This window comes from Bos indicus, chromosome 20 (assembly GCF_029378745.1).
Source record: "Bos indicus isolate NIAB-ARS_2022 breed Sahiwal x Tharparkar chromosome 20, NIAB-ARS_B.indTharparkar_mat_pri_1.0, whole genome shotgun sequence".
In the NCBI taxonomy this organism is placed as follows: Eukaryota; Metazoa; Chordata; class Mammalia; order Artiodactyla; family Bovidae; genus Bos; species Bos indicus.
Genome location: NC_091779.1, coordinates 2592022 through 2619983, shown reverse-complemented (window position 1 = coordinate 2619983; position 27962 = coordinate 2592022). Strand labels below are relative to the sequence as shown.

The window sequence follows — 27962 nt, the reverse complement described above, 5'->3', positions numbered from 1 at the left end:
ATGGTCTAGGATGAAGGGAATATGAGGATGGAAGAGTGTGAGTCCACTGAGTTTGTATTATGATGAACAACTTTTCAAAATGGGATCTTAAACATGTTCTATAGATGACCACTTGACTTGGTATGTAGCTGATATGATATATTTATTTCACAGTTTCACATCTTTATACCTTTTTAAAAAATATAGTGCTTGACTGGAGTTTCAAAACAGATATTTCCTTTCAATCTTTATTAAAAAGAATCACAAATATTATTGAACCATACAGTTGCATCCACCTCTTTAATTCTTCCATTCCCATCAGAAACATTTTGCTTAAAAACCTCAGTTGATCAAACCCACAGAAACTGAATTGTTAGCAGTATCATAAAGGGGGAAAGAATGAGAGCCTGTGGTACAGGGATAGGAGAGAGATGATCTTCCAAAGCCATAGTTTATTTCTGAAAGGAAAAGTAAAAGGATACATTCATTAGCAAAGGAAGCTAAAGAATTAAAGATGGCAAGATTTTTTTAAAAGATTGGGCCTTTATCATGGCACACCCACAAATTACCATTTATGGTACCCTCGGCTGAGCGAGGCCAGGAGGCAGGGATGCACATAAGGTGTTTCTTTTGTTAGGGTGAGAGTGGCTGGGCTTGGAATAGATAGCTCACCTGCAGCACCTTGTTCTGTAACAAGCTACTGACTCAGAAAGCTCTGGACCCAGGATCAAAATTCTCCTACTGAGGCAGGATAAGCCACTCAAAGTAGTCCAGCTAGAAAGATCAGGTGCCACTTGTGATAAGCCACTTGTTTCTGGGTGATGCAGCTCATTATCTATTATAATAAGCATCCTTCCTTGTCATTAGAGCATAGGGATAAAAGCTCCTCATGGAAGGATGCAGGGGATCTGCTGCTGGCAAACTGTTGCTCAGTGTTGAAGCAGCAGATAGAATTGGACTTGATTCTGCAAGGCTTCATGACAATAGTCTGTATAAAGACTCTTAGAATAAGTTTTTTAAAAGTTCCTCCATTTTTCCCATGATGTGGGGAAACGGCTTCAGTATTGTTTAGGATAGGCTTGCATATAATAGTAAAATGATAAGACATGTCAAATGGGGGAATGAAGCCCCAGAGCTCTCCCAGTTTGGGGAATCCATTATATCTTATAAAAGAGAGATTTATGTTTGAGATTATTGGTCCACTAAATTTTTCTTCATTTATATTTGATTTTCAATGGTAGGACTTATTGGAATATGTGGACAGTTCTGCTGTGGCAATAGACACTATATTAAAAACTCATCTTGGTATTTACTGCACTGACTTTCAGTTAATTTACTTAAGCCCACATTTCATTTTAATCAAAACCAAAAACTAGAAACTGTTACTCCCCAACTAAGCAACAATGTATTTTTTAAGCACTGTAGAGATTTAGTAAATAGCATGTGTGATTAATTTAGAAACAACCTCTGCCACTTGACTCAATACACATAATAGTTTCCCTTTTCCTCTTTTGTATGAGTTAAATGAAGACCAGGGAGCCACTGAGAAGCCAGTCCTGGTAGGCTTGTAATCTTGGGCTCCATAGGGATGTCTTTCATAAAAATAAAAAATAAATGGGTAGATATTTCTGTTAAAAGACATGGTGCTGGGACTTGTACACAGCTTAAATAATGGTTGGGTGAGCCATTCTTTGAGGGGAAACGCTCAAATGTTATTTTAGTCACTCGCGGCACCATTAGTTGGGGTGCACACTTGGCTTAGAATATCATTTACCTTATTACGTTGCTTATTGATGATCTTTGGCTTGCAAACAGTTCAACATCTTCTCAGAAATACATATAGTATGCCCAGTAAAATACATTGGCTAGCATAAAAATCAAAGGAAATAGTAGTTTGGAATATCGATCAACATTACTCGGGTTTTGAATTGTGAAATAATCAACAATCCTGCCCAACTTATCTCGGAAGACAAACTTGACCTTGTCACTGGTTTTCATTGTCAGGTCGCTGTAGTCAACGTTATCTCCGGAAATTTCAATGCTGGCAAAACTGATCTTCCGTTTAAAGCTGGAGATGGAGCTGTTGATGATGTTAGTAATGTTGACTTCTTCCACTTCCTTTGCTTTCCCCTAGTTCATAAACACGGTGGTTAGTGTGACAGATGACTTAGCAAAGTAAGTAAGTGGGTATTTATATACGTGGGGCTTCCCTGGTGGCTTAACGGTAAAGAATACACCTGCCAATGCAGGAGAGGTGGGTTTGATCCCTGGGTCAGGAAGATCTCCTAGAGATGGAAATGGCCACCCATTCCAGTATTCTTACCTGGGAAATCCCATGCACAGAGTAACCTGGAGGGCTATAGATCATGTGGTTGCAAAGAATCAGACATGACTGAGTGACTAAGCAACATCAATTCACATACTTAGAGGTCTTAATATTGAATAATTAGGTTTAAGAGAGAGCAGTATTGAGTGCCTTGCTTACCATACAAATCAAAGGAAATAGTAGTTTGGAATATCGATCAACATTACTAGGGTTTTGAATTGTGAAATAATCAACAATCCTGCCCAACTTATCTCAGAAGACAAACTTGAACTTGTCACCGGTTTTCATTGTCTGGTAAGCAAGACGTGGCAGTCCTGATATCCTGCTTACAGGCACCTGTCTTTAAGCCATCAACTTGTATAATGGGGAGAATAACCATTGCCCATTCTAGATGTGCAGAGCCGAGTGTGTGTGTGTGTATGTGTGTGCTCAGTTGTGTCCAACTCTTTGTGACCCCAAGGACTGTAGCCCATCAGCCTCCTTTGTCCACAGAATTTCCCAGTCAAGAATACTGGAGTGGGTTGCCATTTCTTTCTCTAGGGTGCTAAATGTTAATTGCTCAGGTTTTGAAGATACTGACCTGGGTTCAGATCCCATTCTGTCTTTCACTATTGTGACATTTTAGTCACCCCAATTCCTTTAGAACTCAATTTCCTTGCCTGCAAAATGTTGATGACATTAATACCTACCTCTTGAGAGTGATGGGAAGATTAAATGGTGTAAATTACATAAAGCATTTAGTAGATATTTGACGATTTCATTTTATTCCAGGGAGAAGGGAATAACTGATTATGGAAGTTAGTAGAAATCAGCAGTGTCTTAAGGTTTTTGCCACACAAACAGAAATAATGATGGTTCCTGCAATCCCATGGAGTTGCCATTCTCCACCATAGCTGGAACAATATATAGCACGTGGACTGGAAAGAAAGCTCAGCTGTGGAACGCAGAGGCAGCCTGATCCCAGGGCAGAGCCTGGGTGGGGTGGTGGCAGCCGTTGTTGACTCTTACTCCAGCAGCACATCAGAAGCAGCCCAGGCCTCTGACAATGGCTGATACACAGTAGCTCACTGCCCCCAGTCCACACAGAGAGTCTACATGGGTCTTGCTTGCCCTGCGGTGCGACTTCACAGCAGGGCTGGGGTGGCAGAGGCCGGAGGAGTGATCAGCTACGAACGAAAAGAGGACCTGGACCCGAGGTTGCACCCGAGCAGAGCAAGGGCAACAATTGCTGGTACCTGCCCAGATAGTACATCAGAGAGAACGTGGACCTCTCTCTGCAGCCTACCCAGCCTGTAGGCCTCCCTTCCTTCAGCACCTCCCTGGGGCTGGGAGAGGGAAAAGCATACATTTAAAAGGGATAGAGCCAGCATGAGCTCAATCCTCAGGGCTTCTGCTCCAGCAACTTGGGATCAGATCCCACCCTAACAGGGTGAGGAGGGTCACGGGGCAGAAAGGAAGTCACACCACACACCAGGCTCTAGCTCTAGCCCTAGCCCCTCCATCTGCAGTCCCACCTTCCACCAAGGTGACAGCTGCCAGCACATGCTGAGGAAAGACATGACTAGCTTCCACACCAAGTTCAGCTTTCCCAGCAAAAGCACTCTGTGTAGGGACATACCCACATAAGGCCTATGCAAGACCGCAATAGGCAGTTGCTTCACCTAAACTCGTAGAGGCAGAGAAATTTAAGCAAAATGAAAAGTCAAAGAAACTGATCTCAGTTGAAAGAGCAAAAGAAATCCCCTGAAAAAATAATGAAACAGAAATAAACAATATCTGATAAAGAATTCAAAACATTATTATTAATAATGTTAACTGAATTAGGGAAAAGAATAGATGAACATGGTGAGAATTTTAACAAGGAACTAAAAAATATTTTTAAAAAGACCCAATCTTAGGGATTCCCTGATATCCATGGTTAGGACTCCACACTTTCACTGTCGAAAGCCTGAGTTCAACCCCTGGTCAGGGAATAAGATCCCACAAACCGCACAGTGTGGCCAAAAGAAAAGAAGTGAAGAATTTAATACTGAAGTAAAACTCACTAGAAGGAATGAAGCAGACTAAATGATACAGAAGAACACATAAATGATCTGGAAGATAGAATAATAGAAACCACCTGATTAGAACAGCAAAAAGAAAAACAAGTAAAAAAAAATGAGAACAACTCTGAGATAATATCAAGTGTATCAGTGTTCACATTATAGGGGTCCCAGAAAGAGAAGGGGATAGAAAATGTATTTGATGAAATTATGACTAAAAACTTCCCAAACCCAAACAAGGACCAAATATCTAGGTACAGGAAACACAGAGGGTCCCAAGCAAGATGAACTCAAACACATTCATACTAAGACATAACTAAAATGCCAAGCGTTAACGATAAAGAGAGAATTCTAAAGGCAACAAGAGAAAAATACAGAATCATATACAAGGGATCCCACATAAATCTGTCAGCTGATTTTTCTGCAGAAACTTTGCAGGCCAGAAGAGTGTGACATTCAATGCTCTAAAGGGTAAAACCTGCAACCCAGGTTATTCTAGAGTATCATCTAGAATTGAAGAAGAGATAAAGAACTTCTCAGACAAGGAAAAACTAAGACAATTCATCAATAGTAAACTTACCCTAGAAGAAATGTTAAAGGATTTTCTCTAAGTGGAAAAGAAGAAAGAATCTATAGGAAAGGGATAATCCTAATCCCTTTACTAGGAAAGGCAAACGTACAGTAAGAACTGAGGCTCAACCACTTAATTAAGCCAGTGTGAAGATTAAAAGACAAAAAAATTGTGAAAACAACTATAACTGCAAAAAACAGTTGAAGGACACATGAGATGTAAACTATGACATCAAAAACGCAAAGTGTAGGAGAAGGGAGTAAAAAATGCAGCTCCTTCACAATGCATTTGAGCTTAAATTACTACCAGTCCAGGTTCAATGCACAATGCTGGATGCTTGGGACTGGTGCACTGGGACGACCCAGAGGGATGGTATGGGGAGGGAGGAGGGAGGAGGGTTCAGGATGGATTTTCTTTTAAAAATAAATAAAAAAAGAAAAAAAATAAAATAAAATAAAATAAGTAGACACCACAAGTCAAAAACCTACAACAGATACACAAAAACGAAAAAGAAAGGAATGTAAGAATGTTATTAAACAAAATCTTCAACCATAAGAAAAGAAACAAAAAAGGAAATGAACTGAGAAGAACCAAAAAAAAAAAAACTAGAAAATGAGTAATAACACGGCAGTAGGTACATGACTGTCGGTAGTTATTTTATTTTTTATTAAACTTTTTATTTGGTATTGGAGTATAGCCGATTAACAATGTTGTGATAGTTTTGGGTACAGCAAAGGGACTCAGCCATACATATACATGTATCCATTCTTCCCAATTCATTGAGCTCCCTCCTAGATACACTGCTATATTTCAAATGGATAACCGCCAAAAGTCTACTGTAGAGCACAGGGAACACTGCTCAATGTTATGTGGAAGCCTGGATGGAAGGGAATAATTACTTTAAATGTCAATAGACTAAATGCTTCAAACAAAAGACAGGGTGAGTGATAGAATTAAAAAACAAGACCCACCTATATGCTGCCTACAAAAAAGTTTAATGCATGCAAAGACTGCAAGTGAGGGGATGGAAGAAGATATTTCATGCAGACAGAAATGATAAAAAAGCCAGGGTAGCAATACTCATATCAAACAAAACAGACATCAAACAAAATCTGTAACACAAAACAAAGATGGAAACATACAGTAATCAAAACAGCATGGTACTGGCACAAAACAGACATACAGCTCAGCACAACAGAGTAGAGAGCCCAAGAATAAATCCACTTCACAGTCAGTTAATCTATGACAAAGGAGATGAGAACATATAATGGAGAAAAGAGTTACCTCAATAAGTAGTGCTGGGAAGACTGGACAGCTACGTTTACAAGAATCAAATTAGAAAATTTTTAATTAATTTAAAATTTAAAATTAAATTAATTAAAATTTAAAATTAAATTAAATTTTAAATTTTGTATAAAATTTAATTTTATACAAAAATGAACTCAAAATGGATTAAAGATCTAAATGTAAGAGCTGAAACCCTAAGACTCCTAGAAGAGAATATAGGGAGAATACTCTGACATAAATCATAGCAATATTTTTTTGGATCAGTCTCACAAGACAAAAAGAAACAAAAGCAAAAATTAAACAAATGGGGCCTAATTAAACTTAAAAGTTTTGCACAGCTAAGGAAACCATTAATAAAATGAAGCGACAACTTACTGAATGGGACATAATATTTGCAAATGACATGAACAGCAAGAGGTTAATATCCAAAATATATAAACAGGTCATACAGCTGAATATCAAAAAAACAACACTATCAAAAATATGGCCAGGGGACCCGAAGAGACATTTTTCCAAAGAAGACATACAGAATGACTAACAGGCAAGTGATACTTGACATATCTAATTATTAGAAAAATGAAGATCAAAACAATAAGACATCACCTTACATCTGTCAGAATGGCTACCATCGAAGAGTCTACAAATGAATATTGGTTAGGACATGGAGAAAAGGGGATCCTTGTACACTGTTGGGAATGTAAGTTGGTGCAGTCACTATGGAAAACAATAAGGAGGTTCATCAAGACACTGAAAATAGAATTACCATAAGATCTAGCAGTTGCACTCCTGGGTATATATCCAGATAAAAATGAAAGTACTAATTCAAAAAGATACATGCACTCCACTGTTCAGAGATGCACCGTTTACAATAGCCAAGATATGGAAGCAATCCAAGTGTAGCTCAACTGACCAACGGATAAAGAATATGTGAGATACACATATATATAATGAAATATTAGCCAACCATAAATATGAATGAAATTTTGTCATTTGCAGTAATGTGGATGGCTCTAGAGAGCATTATGCTCAGTGAGATAAGTCAGAGGGACAAAGGCTCTGTGATATCACTTATACGTGAAAAAAAATAAATGAATACAACTAGCAAAAGAGAAACAGACTCACAGATAGAGAAAACAAGCTAGTGATTATGGGAGGGAAAGAGAAAAGAGAAGGGGCAAGACAGGGGTATGGGATTGCATGATTTCAACTACTATGTATAAAATATATAAGCAGCAAGGGTAAATTGTATAGAACAGGCAATAGCAGCCATTGTTTTGTCATAACTTTAATGGAGTAGTATATATAAAAATAATCATTACGCTGTACACCTGAAACTCATATAACATTGTAAATCAACTCTATTTCAATTTAAAAAATAAATTTAATTAAAAAATAATTTTTTAAAAAAGAAAGCCTACAGGGAGTAAAATAAATGAATATTCTTTGGCTGGCACATATGATCATTTGCCTTTAGTACTTGAGAACTATGACTGTGTGAAACATTGTTTACGATAGTCAAGCACAAGAGAAAAGTCAACTGGATCTCTGGGCTATTCTGAATCCTCCTTTTCTCCCCATTAAACCTTGTACATCCTGGCCCTTTGCTGAAGGTGGGCAGCTCTTCTGCATTGGACCCCTATTTTTTTTTTTTCTGCCTGTTAGCAGGAGCTTTAGTATGGCCATGTCTATCAAACTGGGCTTCCAAAAAATTCCAGGGTTCCATGAGGCTGCAGAGAATAATAGTTAAGGGCATGGTCCATTGCCCACTGCAAGTGGGAATAACAGATGTGTCAGACTTTGGAGCCAAGCAGATTTAGGTTCAAATCTCAGCTCTGCCTTTTCCTGTCTTTGTCCTCTTGAATAAATTACTTATCTTCCCATACTCAGAACTCTCAACTGTAAAAATAGGGATAGCCTTACTGAGTTGTTATGAGCACTTTTAACAGGTGTCTACAAGATGGTAAAGAATCCGCCTGCCAATGCAGGAGATGTGGGCTCGACCCCTGGGTTGGGAAGATCCCCTGGAGTGGAAAATGGCACCCCACTTCAATGTCCTTGTCTAGAGAATCCCACGGGCAGAGGAGCCTGGTGGGCTACAGTCCATGGGGCCACAAAGGCTCGAACATGACTGCGCACATGACCATGACATGATGACCATGAGCATTTTAAATGACATAATATTTGCAAAGAGCTTGTGACTATGTCTGGCACATACACGCTCAGTTGATAATAATCATTATTATTATTCTGAGAGATGAACCATGGTGTTTCACTGCTAAGCCAGATAATGAGTCTCTCCCTGTTAGCAGAAAAATACGCTAATCATGAAGTTTGCCACAGTTTAATTTTTCCATACATTTTTCTGTAAACCATTGCTTGTATAATTTAAGAAAACAAGAAGGCAACAAAAGAATAAATAGTAAATACATATTAATCTGGAATTTATAAGCAGCTGATCATGTTTGATTTGATCCTAGGTTTTTCATGGATGCTTGTTCTCATGGTTGTGATTTTATGTTGCATACAGATAACAGTTATTTTCTGTGAGAAAATTGAGCATATTAATATCTCATTGGCAAAAAGAGTAGTCTTGTTAAAAAGGTGTCATGACTGTCAGATTCCCACAATTGAACAAGATGAGAATCACTGGTGCAAAGTGAATCCCTGGGGGTCAGGAACCAGGTCCTGGTTTTCTCGACAGACCAGTATATGGCACAGGTGATGAATTATACACAGAGTCCTCAAATTCTTACCCGATCTTTGGCTGCCATCTGCTGTAAGGAGCTGTAGTGGGCAACTGCATATTCCAGGAGGGCCCCAAACACGAAGCTAAAGCATATTCCCAGGTACACATCGATGGCCTTTATGAAGCAGTTGGTGTTCGGGAGAGAAGTACGGGACCCAATCATCAGTGTGGTCATTGACAATACGGTGGTCACTCCTGGGGAAAAAGTGAGCAATGTACCCACGACAGTGGTCAGTGCACCTGCCTTCTCCACCTGGCAAACTGTCTCCACTCAAGAGCTGGCAGCGTGGGGACAGGACTCAGAAATGGGGCAGAGCTCATTCTGAAAAGGCTGTGGGCTTCTGGAAAAGAGTTGATTTGCCCATCTTGTACAGGTGTGAGTGATACGACTTTCTAAATATTTCCGTCTTCTCACTGGAGGGAGGTGTTCAGTAAACAAAATAACCATTCTTCCTTATCTGTCACTGTAAAACAAAGTTTAAAAATACACTATTCCTAACGTGGTCTCTCTTTATCTCTCTCAAGAAATCAGCTCCTAGAACTGTCCTGTGAATATCAAATAAAAGAATGGCAGAAAGTTAAAAAAAAAATAAGACCTAATAAGCCAGTTCTTAGAAATCTCCCATTGGAACTACTTACCAATGCAGGTTCTTGCAGGAACTGAATCAAGGGAGATCCAAAACGAGACCCAGGATAACACCACCAGGAAAGTGGAAGGAACATAGGTTTCCAAAATGAAATACAGGACGTTCCTCTGAAGCTCAAATTGCAAGACCAGTCGTGTGTAATTTCCTGATAGGGTGGACAAGGGATAAGAGATCAACCCTACTCACCCGGCATTCCCTGTGGGATGTTTAACTTCGCTGTATTTGCCTCAAACCATCCATTGTTCACCAAAACATAGTTAACAATGAACTGTCATTATAGTTTCAATGAAAGAAATTGTGGTTGTATAGTATGGCGTTTACGGGGCTGCTGATGCCCCCACCCGCGAGCCTCTCGTGCCTCACTCTGTCACAGTGTTCCTGCAGCATCACTGCTGGTTTCCAGGACACCTGCTTCACTAGACTGTGAGCCCCTGGGACCACCTCAGTAGTGGGTGTGAAGCAGGTAGAAGTGCCAAGCCCAAACGCTTGGCACATCACAGAGGGGTTCTTGGGCCCAGAAGGGGCCAAGTGAAAAAGACGTGATATTTCTGACTCAGAATACAACTAGGCTACATTGCCCTTGTGCAGATTGTCCTATGAGTTACCTGTTTCCTGCTGTGATCTGGTAACTGAGGTGAAATATTGTTGTATGGTGTACTGAGCAAGCCGCAGGTTCTCCAGTCCCCGCACAGAGTCGTTCCCTCTCAGCCAGCTGAACTCTACGTCATTCCCATCGTAGCCCCCTGCCGAGTGAAAGAGTGCCCTGATCAGTGCAAGAAGGTGGCAGATTGGACTGGTCTGGAAAACGCTGTGAGGCAGAGACAACAGAAGCTCTGTCTTGATGGTGTAAGTCCAGGGACGATCCCACGCAAAGCCCGGCGTGATTTCTCAAGCGTAGTTACAGTGTGTGCCCAGAATGAGACGACCTGCTGGGGCCTTTCACCGTCAGTGAGAACCAGTCCTGCGCTAAGCATTGTATACACCTAGTAGATGATGAGTAACTAGAAACGGCCTCTATCACTATTTAAATGATATTTTTGAACACGTATCTGTGAACTCACAAAGATCTATAGTAGCTATTGCCTTTCAGGACAGTCTAATTTGGAGGGGGTTCTCAGGGACATTTGGCCTGTTCATATTTTAATATTGGCATAATACAACAAAAAAAGAACCCCAAAAAACTTTCAGCCATCCACTTTGTTGATGTCTGCAAACATAAGTATTTGATAAACCTCAAAGCAGTTTTACTAATATAGTTGGTGATAGTAATAATAGGTACCTTTTATTAAACATTTACATTAAGTCCTTTACATATTATGTCTCTAAGATTCTCATAAGCTTGCAAAGTAGAGCTATATACTTCTTCATTATTTAAAACTTTTTTTTTTTTACATTTTATGAAATTGAAATGGATCTCACAGTTGTTATATATTAAGTAGAGCTTAGAGCCTACATTTTTTCTGCAGTGTTCCTATTCAATACATGCTGTGCCTTAGAATTGAGGAACTGTAATGCTTTGTCCCTTTTATACATGAGAATGATCAGATTCAGAGAGACTGCATAACTTTCTCAGGACAGCAAAGCAAATGAGAAACAAACCTGTACTGGACCTCAAGAAAGTTTAATACCAAAGCCCATGGATGATGATGATAATATCTATCGCTTAGTAATCAATTACCTTTCTAAGTGCTTTACAACATTATCATCTCATTTAATCCTCAGATGATACCTTTGAGAAGACAGATGAGTGGTTATTAAGCACATAAAAAGATTCTCAAAATCATTAGTCTTAAGGGAAACACAAATCAAGACCACAGTAAGATACCACTTCACATCCACCAGAATGGCTGTAATGAAAAAGATAGACAGTAATAGATGGTGAGAGTGTTGCTGGTGGAAATGTAAAATGGTGCAACCACTTTGGAAAACGATTTGACAGTTTTTTGAAAAATTAAACATAAATTTGACCCGGCGTTTTACTCCTAAGTATCTGTCCAAGAGAAATCAAATCATGTCCATAAAAGGACTTGTACAGAAATGTTCACAGCACTGTCGTTCATAACAGCTGAAAGGTGGAAACAAGTCAGAGCAACTTGTACTGCTTGTATCATTTTGTCTGGAATCCCAAAGGGAAAAAGTATCTAAAAAAGTAAGTTATACAAGCCTCTACTTAGATACTTTGCTTTCATAACTGATGGTGGGGTTGTTGTCCAGTCACTAAGTTGTGTTCTACTCTTTGTGACCCCATGGACTGCAGCACGCCAGGCTTCCCTGCCCACCATCTCCTGGAGTTTGCTCAAATTCATGTCCATTGAGTTGGTGATGCCATCCAACCATCTCATCCTCTGTCACCCGCTTCTCCTCCTGCCCTCACCCAGCATCAGAGTCTTTTCCAGTGAGTTGGCTCGTCGCATCAGGTGGCCAAAATATTGAAGCTTCAGCTTCAGCATTAGTCCTTCTGATGAATATTCAGGGCTGATTTCCTTTAGGATTGACTGGTTTGATCTCCTTGATGTCCAAGCGACTCTCAAGAGTCTTCTCCAGCACCACAATTTGAAAGCATCAGTTTTTCAGCACTCAGCATTTTTATAGTCCAACTCTCATCTGTACATGACTACTGGAAAAACCATAGCTGTGACTATATGGACCTTTGTGGGCAAAGTGACTGGTAAATGCTCACAATCATTACCTTCTCATTGCTCTTTCCCTGAGTGGATATGGGCAATCGTAGCATGGTATCAATTCTTTTCTAGAGATAGCATTCAGGAAAAAGCCCTTGGTGAGGTTTCTGAACCCAGAGTCAGGGAAAGCTTCCTCTGCTCACTGGGGACAATATTTGTGCAAGCAGAGTGCTGGAGTTTCCAGGAGAATCTCACTCCTGAGATTTGAGATGAGCACAGCCACCCATGGAGGGCAATTGCTCTCTGTACATGGGGCTGAAAATGAGCTCTCTTTTTGTTAACCTCAAGTTTTAGTCTGCCCCCAAACAGCTGCATTGCTTCAAGAAGGTTTTTCATGCATTTAATCAATAAGGTAATTAATCTGCCTGCCCGAGTCTTTAATTAAATGTCTACCTCTGAAAAATGACCGCTGTCTCATGATGGTTCTGTTTCTCAGATGTTGGCCACTAGTGTCCTCATGTAAGAAGCACCCAGGGGTTTCCAGAGCTTGACTACAGTTTTTCCTCCTTGTGCAAGCCATGCCTTGATGCCTTAATAATCATTGTCTGTGGCATTTTTTCCCTAGGACTTGTATCACAGGTGCCACCTCCCCATGGTAGGCATTTCGGAGTGGTTTACAAAGGAACCACAAGATCACTCAGACGGCCAGGAATTCATCTGACACCCATCAAGTTAGAGTAAATCCTCATTCTTCATCATAAGCAAATCCCCAGGATGCAGTTTGGATGTCCACTTACTGGCACTATGCTATTAAGCTTTATGTGTATCAAATAATTTATTTTAGAAGTTTAAAGCAGTCTTGCAATAAAGGTCGATGATTGTTTTGTATATCTGCCAGTTCTTCTGCTGTGCTCTTCCTGGCTTCCATGACTTAGTAGTTTCTGAGACTCCTTCCTCGTCCTATTGACTCCTGTTTGCTTTGCTGTCCTGTCTAGTTGTAGGTGGAAATACTTGGTGCCAATGCACAGGGGTCCTCTCCCAAAGACATAATGTTGAAAGGTTTATTTTTTAAAGTCTCTAAATCTCTCTGGACATACACCCAGAAGGGATGAACCCATTGTCATCAACATCAAGGAGAGAAAGTCTACTATGAATAGGACACTCCTCACACATACACAGATCTAAGTCACCCCAGAAACTCAACTAAGGGGCCCACATGACATATACTCACAGCTCTCTAGTTGCAACTTGCATGTCTGTGTGTCCATGGGGTATTTAGACAGGTCCATGTTACATGCAACAGTTGTTGTGATTCTAAGAAAGGAAAAATGGGTTCGTAGAGAGTGTTAAAGGATGCTATAAAAAGTATACCCTCCCTCTTAAGGGCCACTCCAAGAGAACTTTCACCTTGACTCTTAGAGTGAATGTGTGACTTGGTACCCACATTCACAGCGGTCCTGAGTTTTTCTGCACTAAGCAGTACTTGAGAGACTTGGTTAAAGCCAGAGTCCAGAGTGCAGAAAGTTAGAATGTTGGCAATTCAGAGACAAACTTGCAACAATATCACAAAACAGAATCATTCATTGGCTTTTTTGAGATCCTTCTGCATCCAGTTTATTCTGGGCTCTGAGAGTCAAAAACTTGCCTAAGGTCAGAGAGCAGGGACTTGCCCTAAATCTGTCTGACTCTGGAGCCAGGCTATTAACCATCGTCCATTATTTGTTATCCTTGTACTTGCACTGTTATGTGCAATAATACAGAGAGACAAACACACACACGCACATGCACACTCACACATGCTGTGGGAACGCAAGGAAGGGGCACCTTAGTATTAATTGGAGTTAGGGTCAAGGGAGAGGTCTATTGGACTTCTCGAAAAAGGTGTTGAGGTTTGGGCTGACCTCTGTGGCTCAGCTGGTAAAGAATCCGCCTGCAACGTGGGAGATCTGAGTTTGATCCCTGGGTTGGGAAGATCCCCTTGAGAAGGGAAAAGCTACACACTCCAGTATTCTGGCCTGGAGAATTCCATAGACTGTATAGACCATGGGGTTGAACACAACTGAGCGACTTTCACTTTCACTTTCATGAATATTTGGTCCCTGTGTGTGCATGTCTGAAGTCGCTCAGTCGTGTCCGACTCTGCGACCCCGTGGACTGTAGCCCCCCAGGCTCCTCTGCCCATGGTCCCTAGCCTTCTACTGAAGGCCTCTAGCAGCGTTTGGCTTGCAGTCATTGTCTAGCCCTGGCAGAGGCAGTGGTGAGTCCTCTGCCTGTAGGCTGCCCCAGGGAGCACCTTAGGGGCATCCTTCCTGTTGCCGCCAAACACCAACTTGATGAAGTTGTGAAGGGTGGAAGGAAGTTTTGGCCTCAGGGATTTGAAGAAGGGGCAAAGCAGAACCCATGACTACAGGTCGTGAGGCTTTGGAGGACTGTACTTTGATTTTCTATCTGTACGAGAACAGTTCACCTAAGTAGAGATGTATTCTGTGGCCACCAACTGCCCTGCTGTGCCCAGGAAAAGGAAGTTCTTTGTATCACCTCTCTGTCTGTGCTTCCTGTTCCCCTTCCCTCTTCCTAGTTAACTTCCTTTTACTCTTTAAGACTCAGCTTAGAGTCCTGCGAAAACCTCCTCTAACATCACCCCAAACCACTGTCCCACTCCCGCCTCAGGCCCCCAGTGCCCTGACTTCCTTTGCTTATGTGTCTGTGTCAGGACAACATTTGATTCAGCCCCATGGCCTCAGCATGCAGCACAGGGCTGGCACGGAGCACACATTCTCAGTAGAGACTTGTTGAGCCAAACTGGACTGAGAAAGGGCCCTTCTGCTCTGGGGACAAGGACCTAAGAAGGCAGGCCCACGAGAAGGGGAGGTGGTTACTGAAGACTGGTCAGAACATCCTTTGCCTTTCCTCCCCACTCTTTCCCCTCCATCCCTGAGGTCACAGGTGCCCAGTTACCTGAGGGCATATAGGACTGTGCCATTGGAGAAGAGGCGGATAAGTCTGTTCCCCACAGTGACTTCATGGAGGAAGGACTTCTTGGACTCCACGATGTAGGTGTCTGGCACCCAGAGGAATTCCACTAGGCGTGCATCCAGAGTGAAGCTCTTGTTGCCTTCGAACACCAGCCGCTGGTCCGTCCAGCGCTGTCTGAGGTATATGGTGGCTGTGTAGTCCTGAGGGGCATCCGGGGAGAGGAAGTGGAAGGAAGGAGAAAGCTCAGAAAGTGCAAGGAAAAGGGTCCCATCTTACTTCCCTCCCCACCGCCACTGAGATCAAGAGCACATGCCACAGTAGACAGGAATGAACGAAGCTTGCCTCGAGGTGGTGGCCTGCAGCTATATGAGGACAAAGCACCGTATTTATTCCAGATAACAACACCCACTGCCCAAAGGGAGCCGCATAGGAGTATGTTCAGGGCCTTAACTTACTATCCCTTGATCACAAAGGCCACAGTAAGTTTTTCAAGGTTGCCCAGTTTACCTGGGGTCTACAGCGGACTCTCATGGCAAACTGCCTGTAGTGTCACCTTGCCTAAAATGTGTTCTCTTAAGTGAGAAGATGGTTGGAAGAAGTTACGTGATTATTGGTTTTCATCAGCTTGTCTCCTGCTCTGTGAGGAACCATGTGATATTTAGGCTTCCTCCCTGCATTTTATTTTTCCCCATTCTTATCCCTCACCCAGCACACCCACTCCCTCATCCCCCCCCTCCCAGCCTTTGAATCCACTTTTCCTCTGATACTCAGAAGATTTGTTTTACAAGCATCTTCCACTGTCTTGAGTTTCAGGATAGGTCTCCAGTTCCTGCCATTCCAATAAGTCTCTGTTCTGTTTTGCATAGCTAGAATGGGCTTCCTCATAAAACACAGGGAAGGGGCTCAATGGGTGGAAGGCGAGGGAAGCACACTTACCATATTACTCTCTGAAATACTGGAAATACTTGCAATGTCCAGAGTCAGTGCTATCTGAACAGGTTCTCCTAAGAATGGAGAAAAAACAGAAAGCCTTAATAGAAATATAAACAGATTCGGTAACATTAGCACAGTTAAGAAATATAGTTATATACATTAATAATTAATAAAAAATATATATAAGAAATATATGGGCTTCCCAGGTGGTGCTAGTGGTAACGAATCTGCAATGCAGGAGATGCAAGAGATGCAGGTTCGATACCTGGCTCAGGAAGATCCCCTGGAGAGGGGAAAGGCAACCCATTCCAGTATTCTTGTCTGGAAAATCCCATCGACAGAGAAGCCTGGTGGGCTACAGTCCAAGGGGTTGCAAAGAATCAGATAAGGTCTCAAAGAGTCAGACACAATTGAAGCAACTTGGCAAATATGCACATAAGAAATACATATATCTTGGAAAATTTCAAAAGTAACAGTGATCTATTGCAAAATTTTAAACACTTTAGAAGCTTATAAATAAAAGATTAATTTCTATCCTCCCCCTCGCAGGAGAAATGTCCATACAGGGTGTGTCTCTCTTTTGTATGAAAAAGCAACGCACATGTATACACTTAGCTAAACACGCGGAAGCGAGACCACATTAGAGTCATTAGTGTTTATTGAAGGAATGGAATGGTATCTGCTACTTCTTACTTGGAGGACTTTTTCCTATGGTGCTTGTGAGGGACTCATTTATTTCAAAATGTAATAGAGATTTGGGAACTTGTACACAAATATATCTCCCTCCCTCAACCAAGTAAATTTACCACCAGATGGCATTCAAGACTGCTCATGGTTGAGCTTCCACTCACCTCGTGACATCTTTCTCCTCTTCCTGTGCTCTCCAGGCACCTTAAACTATTTACAATTGCAGAACCATCCCCATTTGGTCTGGTGTACAGATGCTGGGCCTCAATCCTGGAGTCTGGGCGGATGGGCCTGACTTCTGAGGGTGCCTGTCTTACCTCTCAAGTGAAGTAAGAAGAAGTGAAGAAGAATGGGAGCCACCATTCTCAGTGGCCAGGCCAGGAATGTTTACTCTCCCTGAGACTAGAGATGTGGAACAAAAGTCCAGGAGTCAGGAAGATGTGAGTTTTGATCTGGGAAGTTAGCAGACCTTTCAGAACTGCAGCTTTCTCACCCGCAGGTTTGAATAATGCTAATGACATCAGAGGGTCATGGAAAAGGTTAAATGAGAGAAGGTGTGTGGTAGCTTCTTTGCAGGTGACGAGCCAGAATATGCATGAATGGTTGCCTAGCTAGACATACAGAAGGTGCTCAGAAATAATTATGTGTACAGAGCCCCCAGCATGGTTTCTATCATGTCATACCATGCACTTGGTAAATATCATTTCCCTTCCCTAACCCCTCTCTTCCATGATGTTAGCTAATTCTGGAAAAGAAACAACCTTCCTCATCAGGTTAATAGGTGGAAAGCATTTACTTGGGATAATAACTGGGGGTACCTCAGGGAACTGTGACAACACATTAACTAGGAGAAGGAGAGGTGGAATTCAAAATGCTTCACCACATCAAACTGGGAGAAATCAGAGAGCAGCCTAATTATTAATTGAAGGAAATCAAGCTGCAGGGTATAGGTAAGAACTTGGAATTGGAGTTTTAAAGCCAGTGCAATTAAAAATAATTAACTGAATACTTGGTAGGAAAGGGGTAGATCTTTCAGGGCAGACCCTGGAAGGTGCTGAAGGAGTTAAGGTGCTAAGTGGCTCTCTGACCCTCATGGCAGCAAGGTGTTGCATCAAGAAGAGAAGCTTAGGGTCAGAGTGGCCACATCCCAGCAGTGTGACCTTGAACAAACTGCTAAACCTCTCTGTTTTACAGTTTCTCATCTTTAAAATAGAGCTACTAATGTCGGTCATCAGGGTGGGGTTGGGAAGGTCATGGGATCGATTGTAAGAGCTCGGCACACGGCAGGCGTGGGTCAGCGCTGGTTGCCACCCCGAGGAACATGGAGAACCGAAGATGTACAAGCGCCTCAGGCTCACTGTGGGCTTGTACGTTTAGTTTGTTTCTAGGTAGTCTAGTCCCGGCTTTCCCTCAGTTGGCTGCTTTATGGACCAGAGTTTGTTCTTTCTTCCCTGTGAGTTAGAAAAGTGAGCAGTACCACCAGAGGGCAGCTTTCTCCTAGGAAACAGGTCAAGGCCAGGTCCTGGGCAGAGGCTTGCAGACCCGTGCTGCCAAGCTCAGTCCCTGAAAAGCCCTATGGAGGTCTGGTCACTCAGGGACCTCAGGGTCCTAGACCAGCGTGGACAGACGTTACTCCAGAGAACTACAGCCCTTCCGTGGGCCTGGAGACTGCCTCATACATGTAGGTTCTGTTAGGAGGCAGAGTGCCAAAGGCTCATGACAAGGGGTGGGGGTGTGCCTTCCCCTCTTTTTGACTGAGGACCCCTTGCCCCATCCCACCCCAGGGGGGTGTGCGTCTCATGTCCCTGAGGGCCACCTCAGGCTCAGAATGGTATGTTACCCAGGGACTCCGCACCCTGTTGGTCCACGAGCCAGCAACAAGAAGGGCAGTGTTCTGGCCCAGTTGTTTGGCATTTGGGAGGCAGAGAAGTTGTTCAGCAAATCTAACTAGATGTGCACACTCCCAGGCTTATCATTAGCATTCAGTTGGTCCTGGGAAAACTAGGGGAGGTGGAAGCCCCCCAAGGTCCCTTAACTTAAGGACTTCAAATCCAAATAAGCAGCTGGGTCTCTCAGATCTCCACCTGAAGGGGTATGGGTGGCCCCAGCTGCTGTGCTCTGAAACCTTTCACCACACTTGTTCAGAGGCCACACTTCCCATGGGCTGCATCCCACTGGGGCCTGAACGTGTTAGGAATACTAAGGCAGGCCTGCTCCTGTGAGGCACAGAGATGGGAGACTCCTGTGATGGGAACTTCTGCTCAAGGACTCCGTGGTGGACTTTCTGAACACGCTTAGAACTGCACTGTGGTCTAAGGCACCTCCACTAGCCTTTCTTCCCTCCCTCCCTTTTCCCCTTCAACTTTCCAGCTTCCTCCTTTTCCTGCCCCATATTTTGTCATAGATATGGCCCCAATAAATATCTTGCAAGGATAATCCCCTCTCATTGTCTGCTCCTCAGAGGACCTGGACTAACCCACTAATCCTAGATCTGACCTGAGAATTTTATTAATATCAACTGAAGGGAGGAGCAGGAAGGCAAAGGGATTAAAATAGATGGCATCCTGATGATATATTTAAACACTTCATTCACTCTTCCTTGTGAGGTAGATGATATGCCCCCTAGTTACAGAAAGCTAAGATGCTTGCCCAGCAGTTGAGCCAGGAGCCAAACTCAGGTTTATTCAACTCCAAGGCTCTTTCTACTACTCAAGGTAACAAGACATTAGTAACCACCTTGTTCAGTCTTGCATTTTACAAACAGAGAGGCTGAGACCCTGTGAGAAGGAGGTAGGTGGTGGCCTCATTCTTTCCATCCTTGCCTCATTTTTCAAGATATATTAATTGACAACTTGCTACCTGCTGAGCACTGAGATACCACTGGGGCTAGTGAAATAAATAAAGCAGGATTTCTGCAAGGGATTTCAGCCTAGAGCCGAGACAGACATAAAGCCAGTGACAGTAGCACCCGGTGACAGCTATGATCTACAAGTATGTTCAAAATAGAGTGTGAAGAAAGGGCATGAGGCCTGGAGGAATCTGTGTGGGCTGCTCAGAAGAGGAAGCCTTTGATCTGAGACATGAAGGAAAACTGGCATTTTACCAGGAGTCAAATTGGAACAACCTCTTCTTGGCAGATAAACAGTCTGAGCAAAAACCATGGAGACCAGAGAGGCCAAGGAGGTCTGGGGGCACATTTGTATAAGGGCATAGCGGGGAGAAGCTGGGGAGATGAGGTTGACAGACAGATAGAGGTGGGGCTGGGAAGTGCCGAGTGTGCCACGCAAAGGGCTCTGGACTCTAGGCTGGAGATACTGGGGAGCAGGAAGTATTCTGAGCAGCAAAGGGCCCAGGTGGGTCATCCGAATGGCAGAGTAGAGGGTTAGTCTTGAGGTGGCAGGCTGAGGCATGAAGAACAGGTGGAACAGTCCTGGTGAGACATAGTGGGTTTCTCGAGTAATGATACCAGAAGTGCAGGTAGAAGGCAGAGAGCAGATATGGGGTAGTGAGGAAGCTCTAGTCCTCCCTGGGGAGAAGGATTTCTGTATCCTGCAGGTGGAGAGACCAGAGAAACTGCTTTCTCCCAAGCAGCATGAAAAATAACTGGCAGCTGTTTGTATCACTGCCAATCTGTTAGATCAGAAAAAGCAGTCAACTACAGTCTCCCAAAACCCTTATCTGCATATTATCTCTGGTCCTGTTCCTTTCAAATTGATGTCCTGGGCAAAAAGAATGACCTACCACCAAAATTGGGCCTGAGAAACTTGTTATATCCTGCTGTGAGATTCTCAAAGCCAGGCAGGGACAGCTTGTTGCTTCTGCTGACCTCGATGTTAAACTGATTCCCCTGGACGCACATCCTGCAGAAGAAAACAGGTGTCAGTGTACATGTGTGCTGATGTGCGGGTCAACATGCACACACACAAACTTGAAACTTGAGCTTGTGTTTGCATGTATGTGTGTGGTTATATAGGCTTCCAAGTGGCTCAGTGGTAAAGAATCTGTTTGCCAATGCAAAAGACGCAGGAGACACAGGTTTGATCCCTGGGTCAGGACTCTGGAGTAGGAAAAGGCAACCCACTCCAGTATTCTTGCCTGGAAAATTCATGGGTTGCAAAGAGTCAGACACAACTGAGCACACAAGCATGCACATACGTGTGCATGTGCTCATGTACCAGCAGTGACTCTTCCAAAGAGAACCCTCCAATTTTCAGCTGCTGAATTAAACATATCTCTATCTCACCCCACTTTATTATGCATTTGCCATGTATCATAATGTCGTGGTAATTTGGAAACACTCAAAACCTTCACCCCAAAACAAAAGGGATTTATCCATCTCTGACCATTTTGGAAGCTTGACTTCTCCAGACGGAAAAACATGGCATGACACTGTACGTCCTGGTGCGTCAGCGGGGTGAAGGCACTAGGATCTGTCTTGTCGTCGGTAAGTAGAAAGGACTGCCACCCCTCCCACCGAGTGCAAAACACAGAGCAGTTCAGACCAAGGCCACTGTGGGTGGCAGAGCTCACCGTGCAGAGAAGAGACTCAGACACACGAAGGTCAGGTGGAGACTGCGCTTCATGCTGGGGAGCGGCACGTGTAGCGTGAGGCCGAAGAAGAAACCACCTGGGGAAGCAGATGGGGCAGGTGGGAGGCAGCCGACCCCCAGAGCGCACCTCCACCCAGCCCAGCTTTTCCCTCCTGGAGGGTCAGGTACAGCATTTTCTCCACCTCTGTTGGGGGCAGCCTCTTCCCACACCCACATGCAGCTCCTCCCTGCATGTCATCCAGGAATGCCTTCATTTTGGAAGATCACATTTTTTTTCCACTTTTTAAAACTGGAATATAATTCCTTCACGGTGTGGTGTCAGTTTCTGCTGTACAACATCATGAATCAGCCACATGTATTCATATATCCCCTCCTTCCTGAGTCTCCCTGCCACCACACCCCCACCCCACCCCTCGAGGTCATCACGGAGCGCCACACTGAGCCCCCTGCGCTACCCAGCAGCTTCCCATCAGCTATTTGTTTTACACATGATAGTGAATATACGTCAGTGCCACTCTCTCAGCTCATGCCCTCTCCTCCTCCCCGACCACCGTGTCAACAAGTCTGTTCTCTACATCTGTGCATCTATTCCCTCCCTGCAAATAGCTTCATCGGTACCATTCCTCTAGATTCCATATATATGCATTAATATATGATTTTTGTTTTTCTCTGACTTACTTCACTCTGTATGACAGGCTCTAGATTCAGCCATATTGCTTCAACTCACTCAATTTCGTTGGAGAATCACATTTCAAATAAAGGCTGAGGACTTGTTTAGCGAGCAGTTCTCCGGAGCAGAAATGTAGCTGGTGCGTCCTGAGGTGCATGTGTGGAGAGCCCAGGACAGTGCTCACCCTGTCCTTGTCCTGATTTTCCAGGAAGGACATCCCAACCACATACTCCCCTCCGACCATGCTGTATATCGGAGGGTCTAGGCCTGTTAAGCAGGAAATGAGAACTCCCTGAGGACCTCCATGGGCCAAGGAACATGTTAGGTATTTTCCCATAGATTCTCCTCATCTGTGCTCACAATGGCCTTGTGAGATGGGCAGGTTTATCCCTGTATTGCAATGAGAATACAGCACTCCCAGAAATGTCTCTGTGCTGGTGAATGTCAGAGGCTTCACAGACAGGGCTGGCAGCCTCAAGACCCAGTCACGGACTGCTCTCCACCCCCGGACCTGCTCCCTGGTGCTTTGAAGCTGCTTAGCCGGTGCGGGTGAGCATCATGTGCGTGCAGACTGTCAGGGGAGGCACGGCCTAGGGGCTGGCCTCCTCGGTTTGGGGACTGCTGTCAGATGTCTCTGGGAGAGGCAGGTACCCAGGCAGGCGAGCCTGCGAACTGTCACTCTGGGGACAGCAGCAGAGGTCCTCAGGGCGGGGGCGGGGCTCAGGTCCCAAATTTGACCTCTTTGGTAGTCTCTGTGAACAAGGTCACTTTCTAGAGTCTTGCCATTCTGGGGCTCAGGGTGCAAATCAGCCATTAATTAACATTACTTACAAAACAAACACATGTTTATTCTAGGAATGGAAATGAACTAGAGATGTATACAGTCAAACGTGAAAATTTCAGTGATGTATTGAAGTAGGTGTATCAATTTGACACACGTACCACTAGGGTGGGAGATGTTGATGGTGGAGGAGGCTGTGTATGTGTATGGAGCTCAGTTTTGCTGTGAACTTAAAAGTTCTGAAAAAATTAACTCTTAAAAAAATAGTGTAAATCCCTCCCTCACTTCTCTAGTCTCATACATCCGAGATAACAATTGTTAACGGTTGCTTTACGCACACATCCACTATATTTTTATGTACACATATATCTTTGCATGAAGAAAAAGATTTAAAAGCAAAACTGGAATGATGGCATACAGTTTTTGCTACATACATTTTCACTTAATAATAAAAGCAAATCTTTATTAAATATTGAATGCATGCTTTTACTATGCCAAGAACCTCTTCAATCCTCACAACAACTTTTTGAGGTAGTTACTACCATTGTCATTTTACAGATGAAGAAACGGAGGCTTAGAGATGATAAGAAAATACCAAGGTTATATAGCACGTGAAGAACAGAACTGAATCCAGGCAAGCTGAGCCAAGCACTATTTTTTTTTAGCATTTTATGTTTTTTTTTTTTAATGGTTATTTCACTTTCATATTTCTTTAAAAAGTTGAAGTATATTTGACCTACAAGTACTTTTAACCACTGTACCATGACACATACTCTTTCCCAATGTCAGTGGGAACTTTCCATGTCATTCCTATAGATCTGCCTCATTGTTTGTGATGGCAACAAGATATTTCATAAGATTCCATCCGTGGCTCCTCCCATGGATGGAGGAGCCTGGTAGGCTGCAGTCCATGGAGTCGCTAAGAGTTGGATACGACTGAGCGACTTCACTTTCACTTTTCACTTTCATGCATTGGAGAAGGAAATGGCAATCCACTCCAGTATTCTTGCCTGGAGAATCCCAGGGACGGGGAGCCTGATGGGCTGCCGTCTATGGGATCGCACAGAGTCAGACACGACTGAAGCGACTTAGCAGCAGCTGCAGCAGCAGCAGTGTACTAACATTTATATAACACATGTCCTATATGGTTACTAAATTATTTCTGAATCTTTTACTGTTACAAAGCCAATAATGAACATCTCTGCACATGTGTAAACTCCTATAAATCTGCACTCTGTCACATTTCCCTGCCTCAGTCTTTTCCTGCTTGTGCGCCAACAATACCAGCCATAAAATCACCATTATCGATCCACCAACGTTTGTAATCACACTTTCTCCCTTTAGTGCATCTCCCCGACCCTTGTCCTTCCTGTTAATCCCAGAGTCATGTTTAAGAAGGTCCACGGAGCACTCCCATGCCTTCTATCCCTTCATTCAACTTTCCAAAGGCTTAGCGGGATCCTCCTATGAATCAGACTCATGTGAGACCCCCAAAGAGCTGCGGTCTGCTGGGGACAGAGGAGCGTGAGCAGTGAAGGAGACCTGAGTTCCCGGTGACTGTCCTGTGACGGGGGCCGAGGCAAAGGGATTCAAGGAGGGAACACAAAGGAAGCGCGCGGCCAGCTCCATGGGGGACGGTGCCACAGCGCTAGGATGGAAGCCATAGAGAGGGTCACGGGTTCCTGAAGGATGTGTGTGCATTTGCCAGGTGAATGAAGGAGGCCAGGGGCCCTCCAGATGGTGGGGACAGAGGTGGAGTCTCGTCTACGGACACCCTGCTACTTACTGCACTTAGTCTCTCCCTGTAACCCATGGCCACTGACAACTTCTTTCTAGTCTGGCCTGAATTAGCTGCATTCTCATCTGGGATATGTCTCAACTCTTTCTTCTCTCATAAGGTACCACCCTCAGTCAAGTAAGTTGGAAACACTCAGTCTTCAGCTCCAAGACTCCAGCTGAATCATGTGTTTCCTGTGGTCAACCCTAAGTTAGGAAGACAGAATGTCTGGGCCCTGAGCCTTTGAATCTGCTCCAAAGAGTTCATGCTCTGAGAAGCTTTACCCAGGCTAGACGTGGATGGGTGATCCCATCTCAACCTGCTTGCTCTGGTTACAGTGCTGAGAATGTCTCATTTTATAAGGGAAGAACAGAGAAAAGGAGAAAGCCCTCTAAATGCCTGCTAGGTGCCACTCTTGGTGATTAATCTCATTTAATTCTCACCAACTGACCCAGTAGGTGTTAATTTCGAGAGTTGACTCTCAGATCAGTGAAAGGTTTTGACTGAGGTCACATGGCCATAAAGTGCCTGTGATTTGAACCCAGGTCTTCCAAGCCCCTCTTTTATGTGCTATATCTGGGAAGAGAGGCCTCAGGTCCTGGAGTTAAACTGGGTTCCACAAAACCCATCTCTGGGATGGAGTTCTGTATTCACAGCATGGCCTAAGTGGCAAGTGCAGCTGGTGCCCTCGTCCCATGTGGCAGAGGCACCAACCTTTAGGTGGCAGTTTGCATACCTGACTGCCTGAATGGAGGTTTGGGCCACCAGCTGTGATACAGACTCGGGGAATGGCGTTTGGCAGAGCTGTGCACTGAGCCACCAGGGGGCAGTGCCCAGAGGGTTGTCTTGCAGCCACAGATTCTGGCTGGAACCACCAGCCTCCTGCGTCTGTAGGGAACATGGTACTCAGGCACTCAGATCCACTCCTGAGTAGGGGCAGCCTATGCACTCTTACCCTCCTCTGAGGGGATCTCTGCCAAGATCCAACTTCCACTGGTAGAACTTGAACTTTGGATTCAGGCACCCCTGAGTTGTTTAACCTCTCAGAGCATTGGTTTTCTCATCTAACAAAAGGGAATAGAAAGCACTCAACAAACACCTGCTTTCATTCTCCTCTACCTTCTCCATCTTCCAGGGGACTTTGGCGACTCCACCATGACTACAGGAATCCAAAGCTCAAGCTCTTTCTAACATACCCAGGCTGTGAGCTGACTGTAGTGTCGCTCCGAGGGGACTCAGGTTGGCATCACCTCGGGGAGGACAGTGTCAGACACAGGACCTCAGGGTCACCTAGGCGACTGAGGCCACCTTTTTCTAGATGGGCTCTGAGAAGCAGTTGTTGTTGTTTGGTTGCTAAGCCATGTCCGACTCTTTGCGACCCCATGAAGCAGAAGTAATTCCAGTATGTGCTGGTCTCCACTCCCATTCCCAGAATCGCCATCACACAAATACTGAGAACTGAAATTTGTCATGCGAAGAGTTGACTCATTGGAAAAGACTCTGATGCTGGGAGGGATTGGGGGCAGGAGGAGAAGGGGACAACAGAGGATGAGATGGCTGGATGGCATCACTGACTCGATGGACGTGAGTCTGGGTGAACTCCGGGAGTTGGTGATGGACAGGGAGGCCTGGCGTGCTGCGATTCATGGGTCGCAAAGAATCGGACACGACTGAGCGACTGAACTGAACTGAGCTGAAATTTGCCATGTTAGCAAATCCCTCCATGGGCACTGTGCCCCTGTCATCGGTCACTTCTGCATAGACAGAACCATTTGTTGGAAAGCAGGTGTGGCACCTGAGTTAGGCTGAGGTGAGGAGAGACATCATCACCACAGGTCCACCTTGAGAACTCACAGAAGCTGGACTTGTCCAGTGTGTGTCCTGGGTGGTGACACAGAGAGGAAGACCTGCGGCTCTAGGATTGGACCAAAGGTGCTCTGATCTTGCTTCTGTGCTTTCTCTGAGATTGCTTAACTTCTCTCTGAAGTTGAGTTCCCTCCACTGTATTAATAAAAGGAAAAGTTCTTAAGACAACGGTGAGGCCTCGTACAAAGGAGGTGCTCCGCAAATTCCGGCCCCAGCCCCCTTCCCCGGGTCCCTGCCGGGCTTAGACTTGGCTCGCCTGCCCTTTTCTCGCTCCAAGCAAAGAGGGGCCAGCAGCTTCCTTACCGGTTTCCTTACTCCGTTAGGACCGGGCCTTCAGGTCTTCAGGCTGGGCTTTCAAGTAGGGCATAGTCTTCCAGGTCCCTGAGATTCTTCCCATCGTCAGCCCTGACCCCCGGGATGCAGACACACAACCACTCTCTGATGGAGTGGCTCTCTCTGTGGGAAAGAGGAAGCTGCAGGACCTGCCGGCAGACGGCTGGGTGGAGCCTCTCACAGCTCCTCCCCCGGGTGGGGCTCTGAGCAGGTTCCAGGTGTCTGTGGGAATTCTCAGCTCTGGCTAGGGCTGCCGGCTGCCAGGGACTTGATTCTGAGCTGTGTCTCAGCCACACTCCTGGACCAGAGAAGATTCTTAAGATGAAAGACCCACGAAAGTCAAATAAAATGGGTCACCCACCCATCATGTCTGGAAGATGAGTCTCTGGTTCTGGATTCGGGAGACTCCCCCCTACCTTGGTATAATGAAATGAGAATTTGAAGTGTGTGTGACCTTGGGCAAACCACTTCACCCCTCTACTCCTCAGCTTCCCATCCATAACATAGAACTCGACCATCTCTAAAATTAGGATTCCTGGTTATGTATTTTAAATGCTCTTTGGGATCAACAGAGAACCTTATCTGTGTAGAAGACTTGCAGAGCCCAGCACCTCATGCTTTCCACTCTGTGAAGTCTCAAAAAGAGACACAGAAGTCAAAAGAATAGAGGATAGAGGCTGAGCAGACCCACCCAGGAAGAGATTGGAGGGACTCTGGGACAAATCTGGAGAGATTTCTAGACTGCTCCAACTTCCCTGTCCCTACCCCTGACTCAGATGATTTCCCATTCCCCACAGAGTCCACTGTAGGAGCCTCCTTCTTCCCTGGCCAGTTGAACCTCCTAACAGAAGTGCTTCACAGCGTTCTCTGAAAACTAAGTGCCCTCCTTGTCACTGTAGCCAGTGGCCTCGAAACTCAATCTTGGCTTCCTGTGGGAAGGCACAAGGAATTCCCTGGAGGGTTAGCCTCGCACCCTGAGAGCTGGGGGCCAGGGAGGGAGTCGGATGGAGAGCCCCAGGGGCGAGCTGGCAAGATGCCCCTCAGCACCTCCTACCCTCCTGACATCACTGCAGGGCTCCTGCCCAGGTCCCTGCCTGTCCGGGAGATGGGGCGGTGGGGAGAGAGGGAGACAGGTGAAGAGGGAGTGAATGAAAATTCAGGAAGCTAAAG

General features: G+C 44.6%; 1 protein-coding gene across 4 annotated transcripts; it reads right to left on the bottom strand.

Moving 5' to 3' along the window:
- Positions 1-211: 211 nt before the first annotated feature.
- Positions 212-26936, bottom strand: GABRP (gamma-aminobutyric acid type A receptor subunit pi). Of its 4 annotated transcripts, none has more exons than XR_011562385.1 (11): positions 26763-26936; positions 21346-21442; positions 20557-20675; positions 16132-16199; positions 15178-15395; positions 13451-13533; positions 10204-10341; positions 9591-9743; positions 8959-9146; positions 1754-2109; positions 212-437 (listed from the first exon to the last, which is right to left on the bottom strand). XR_011562385.1 is itself a non-coding variant. In XM_070774503.1 (11 exons), exons 3-11 carry the CDS (start codon positions 21396-21398, stop codon positions 1807-1809), a joined length of 1323 nt encoding a protein of 440 aa, XP_070630604.1. In that variant the 5' UTR covers positions 21399-21442; positions 26435-26594; positions 26763-26936; the 3' UTR covers positions 212-1806. The 4 variants fall into 4 exon arrangements, 3 of the variants coding, with proteins under 3 accessions (XP_070630604.1, XP_070630605.1, XP_019838284.2); XM_070774503.1 differs by adding an exon at positions 26435-26594 and having other exon boundaries at positions 212-2109; XM_070774504.1 differs by having other exon boundaries at positions 1960-2109.
- Between the last annotated feature and the right edge of the window lie 1026 nt (positions 26937-27962).

Coding starts and splice junctions, on each gene's coding strand:
- GABRP (XM_070774503.1), bottom strand. CDS start 21,398: ATGAAGCGCAGTCTCCACCTGACCTTCGTGTGTCTGAGTCTCTTCTCT. Junction 15,396..16,131: donor GTATTTCAGAGAGTAATATG/GTAAGTGTGCTT, acceptor GATGCCCCTCAG/GACTACACAGCCACCATATA. Junction 10,342..13,450: donor CAAGTTGCAACTAGAGAGCT/GTGAGTATATGT, acceptor TTCACTCGGCAG/GGGGCTACGATGGGAATGAC.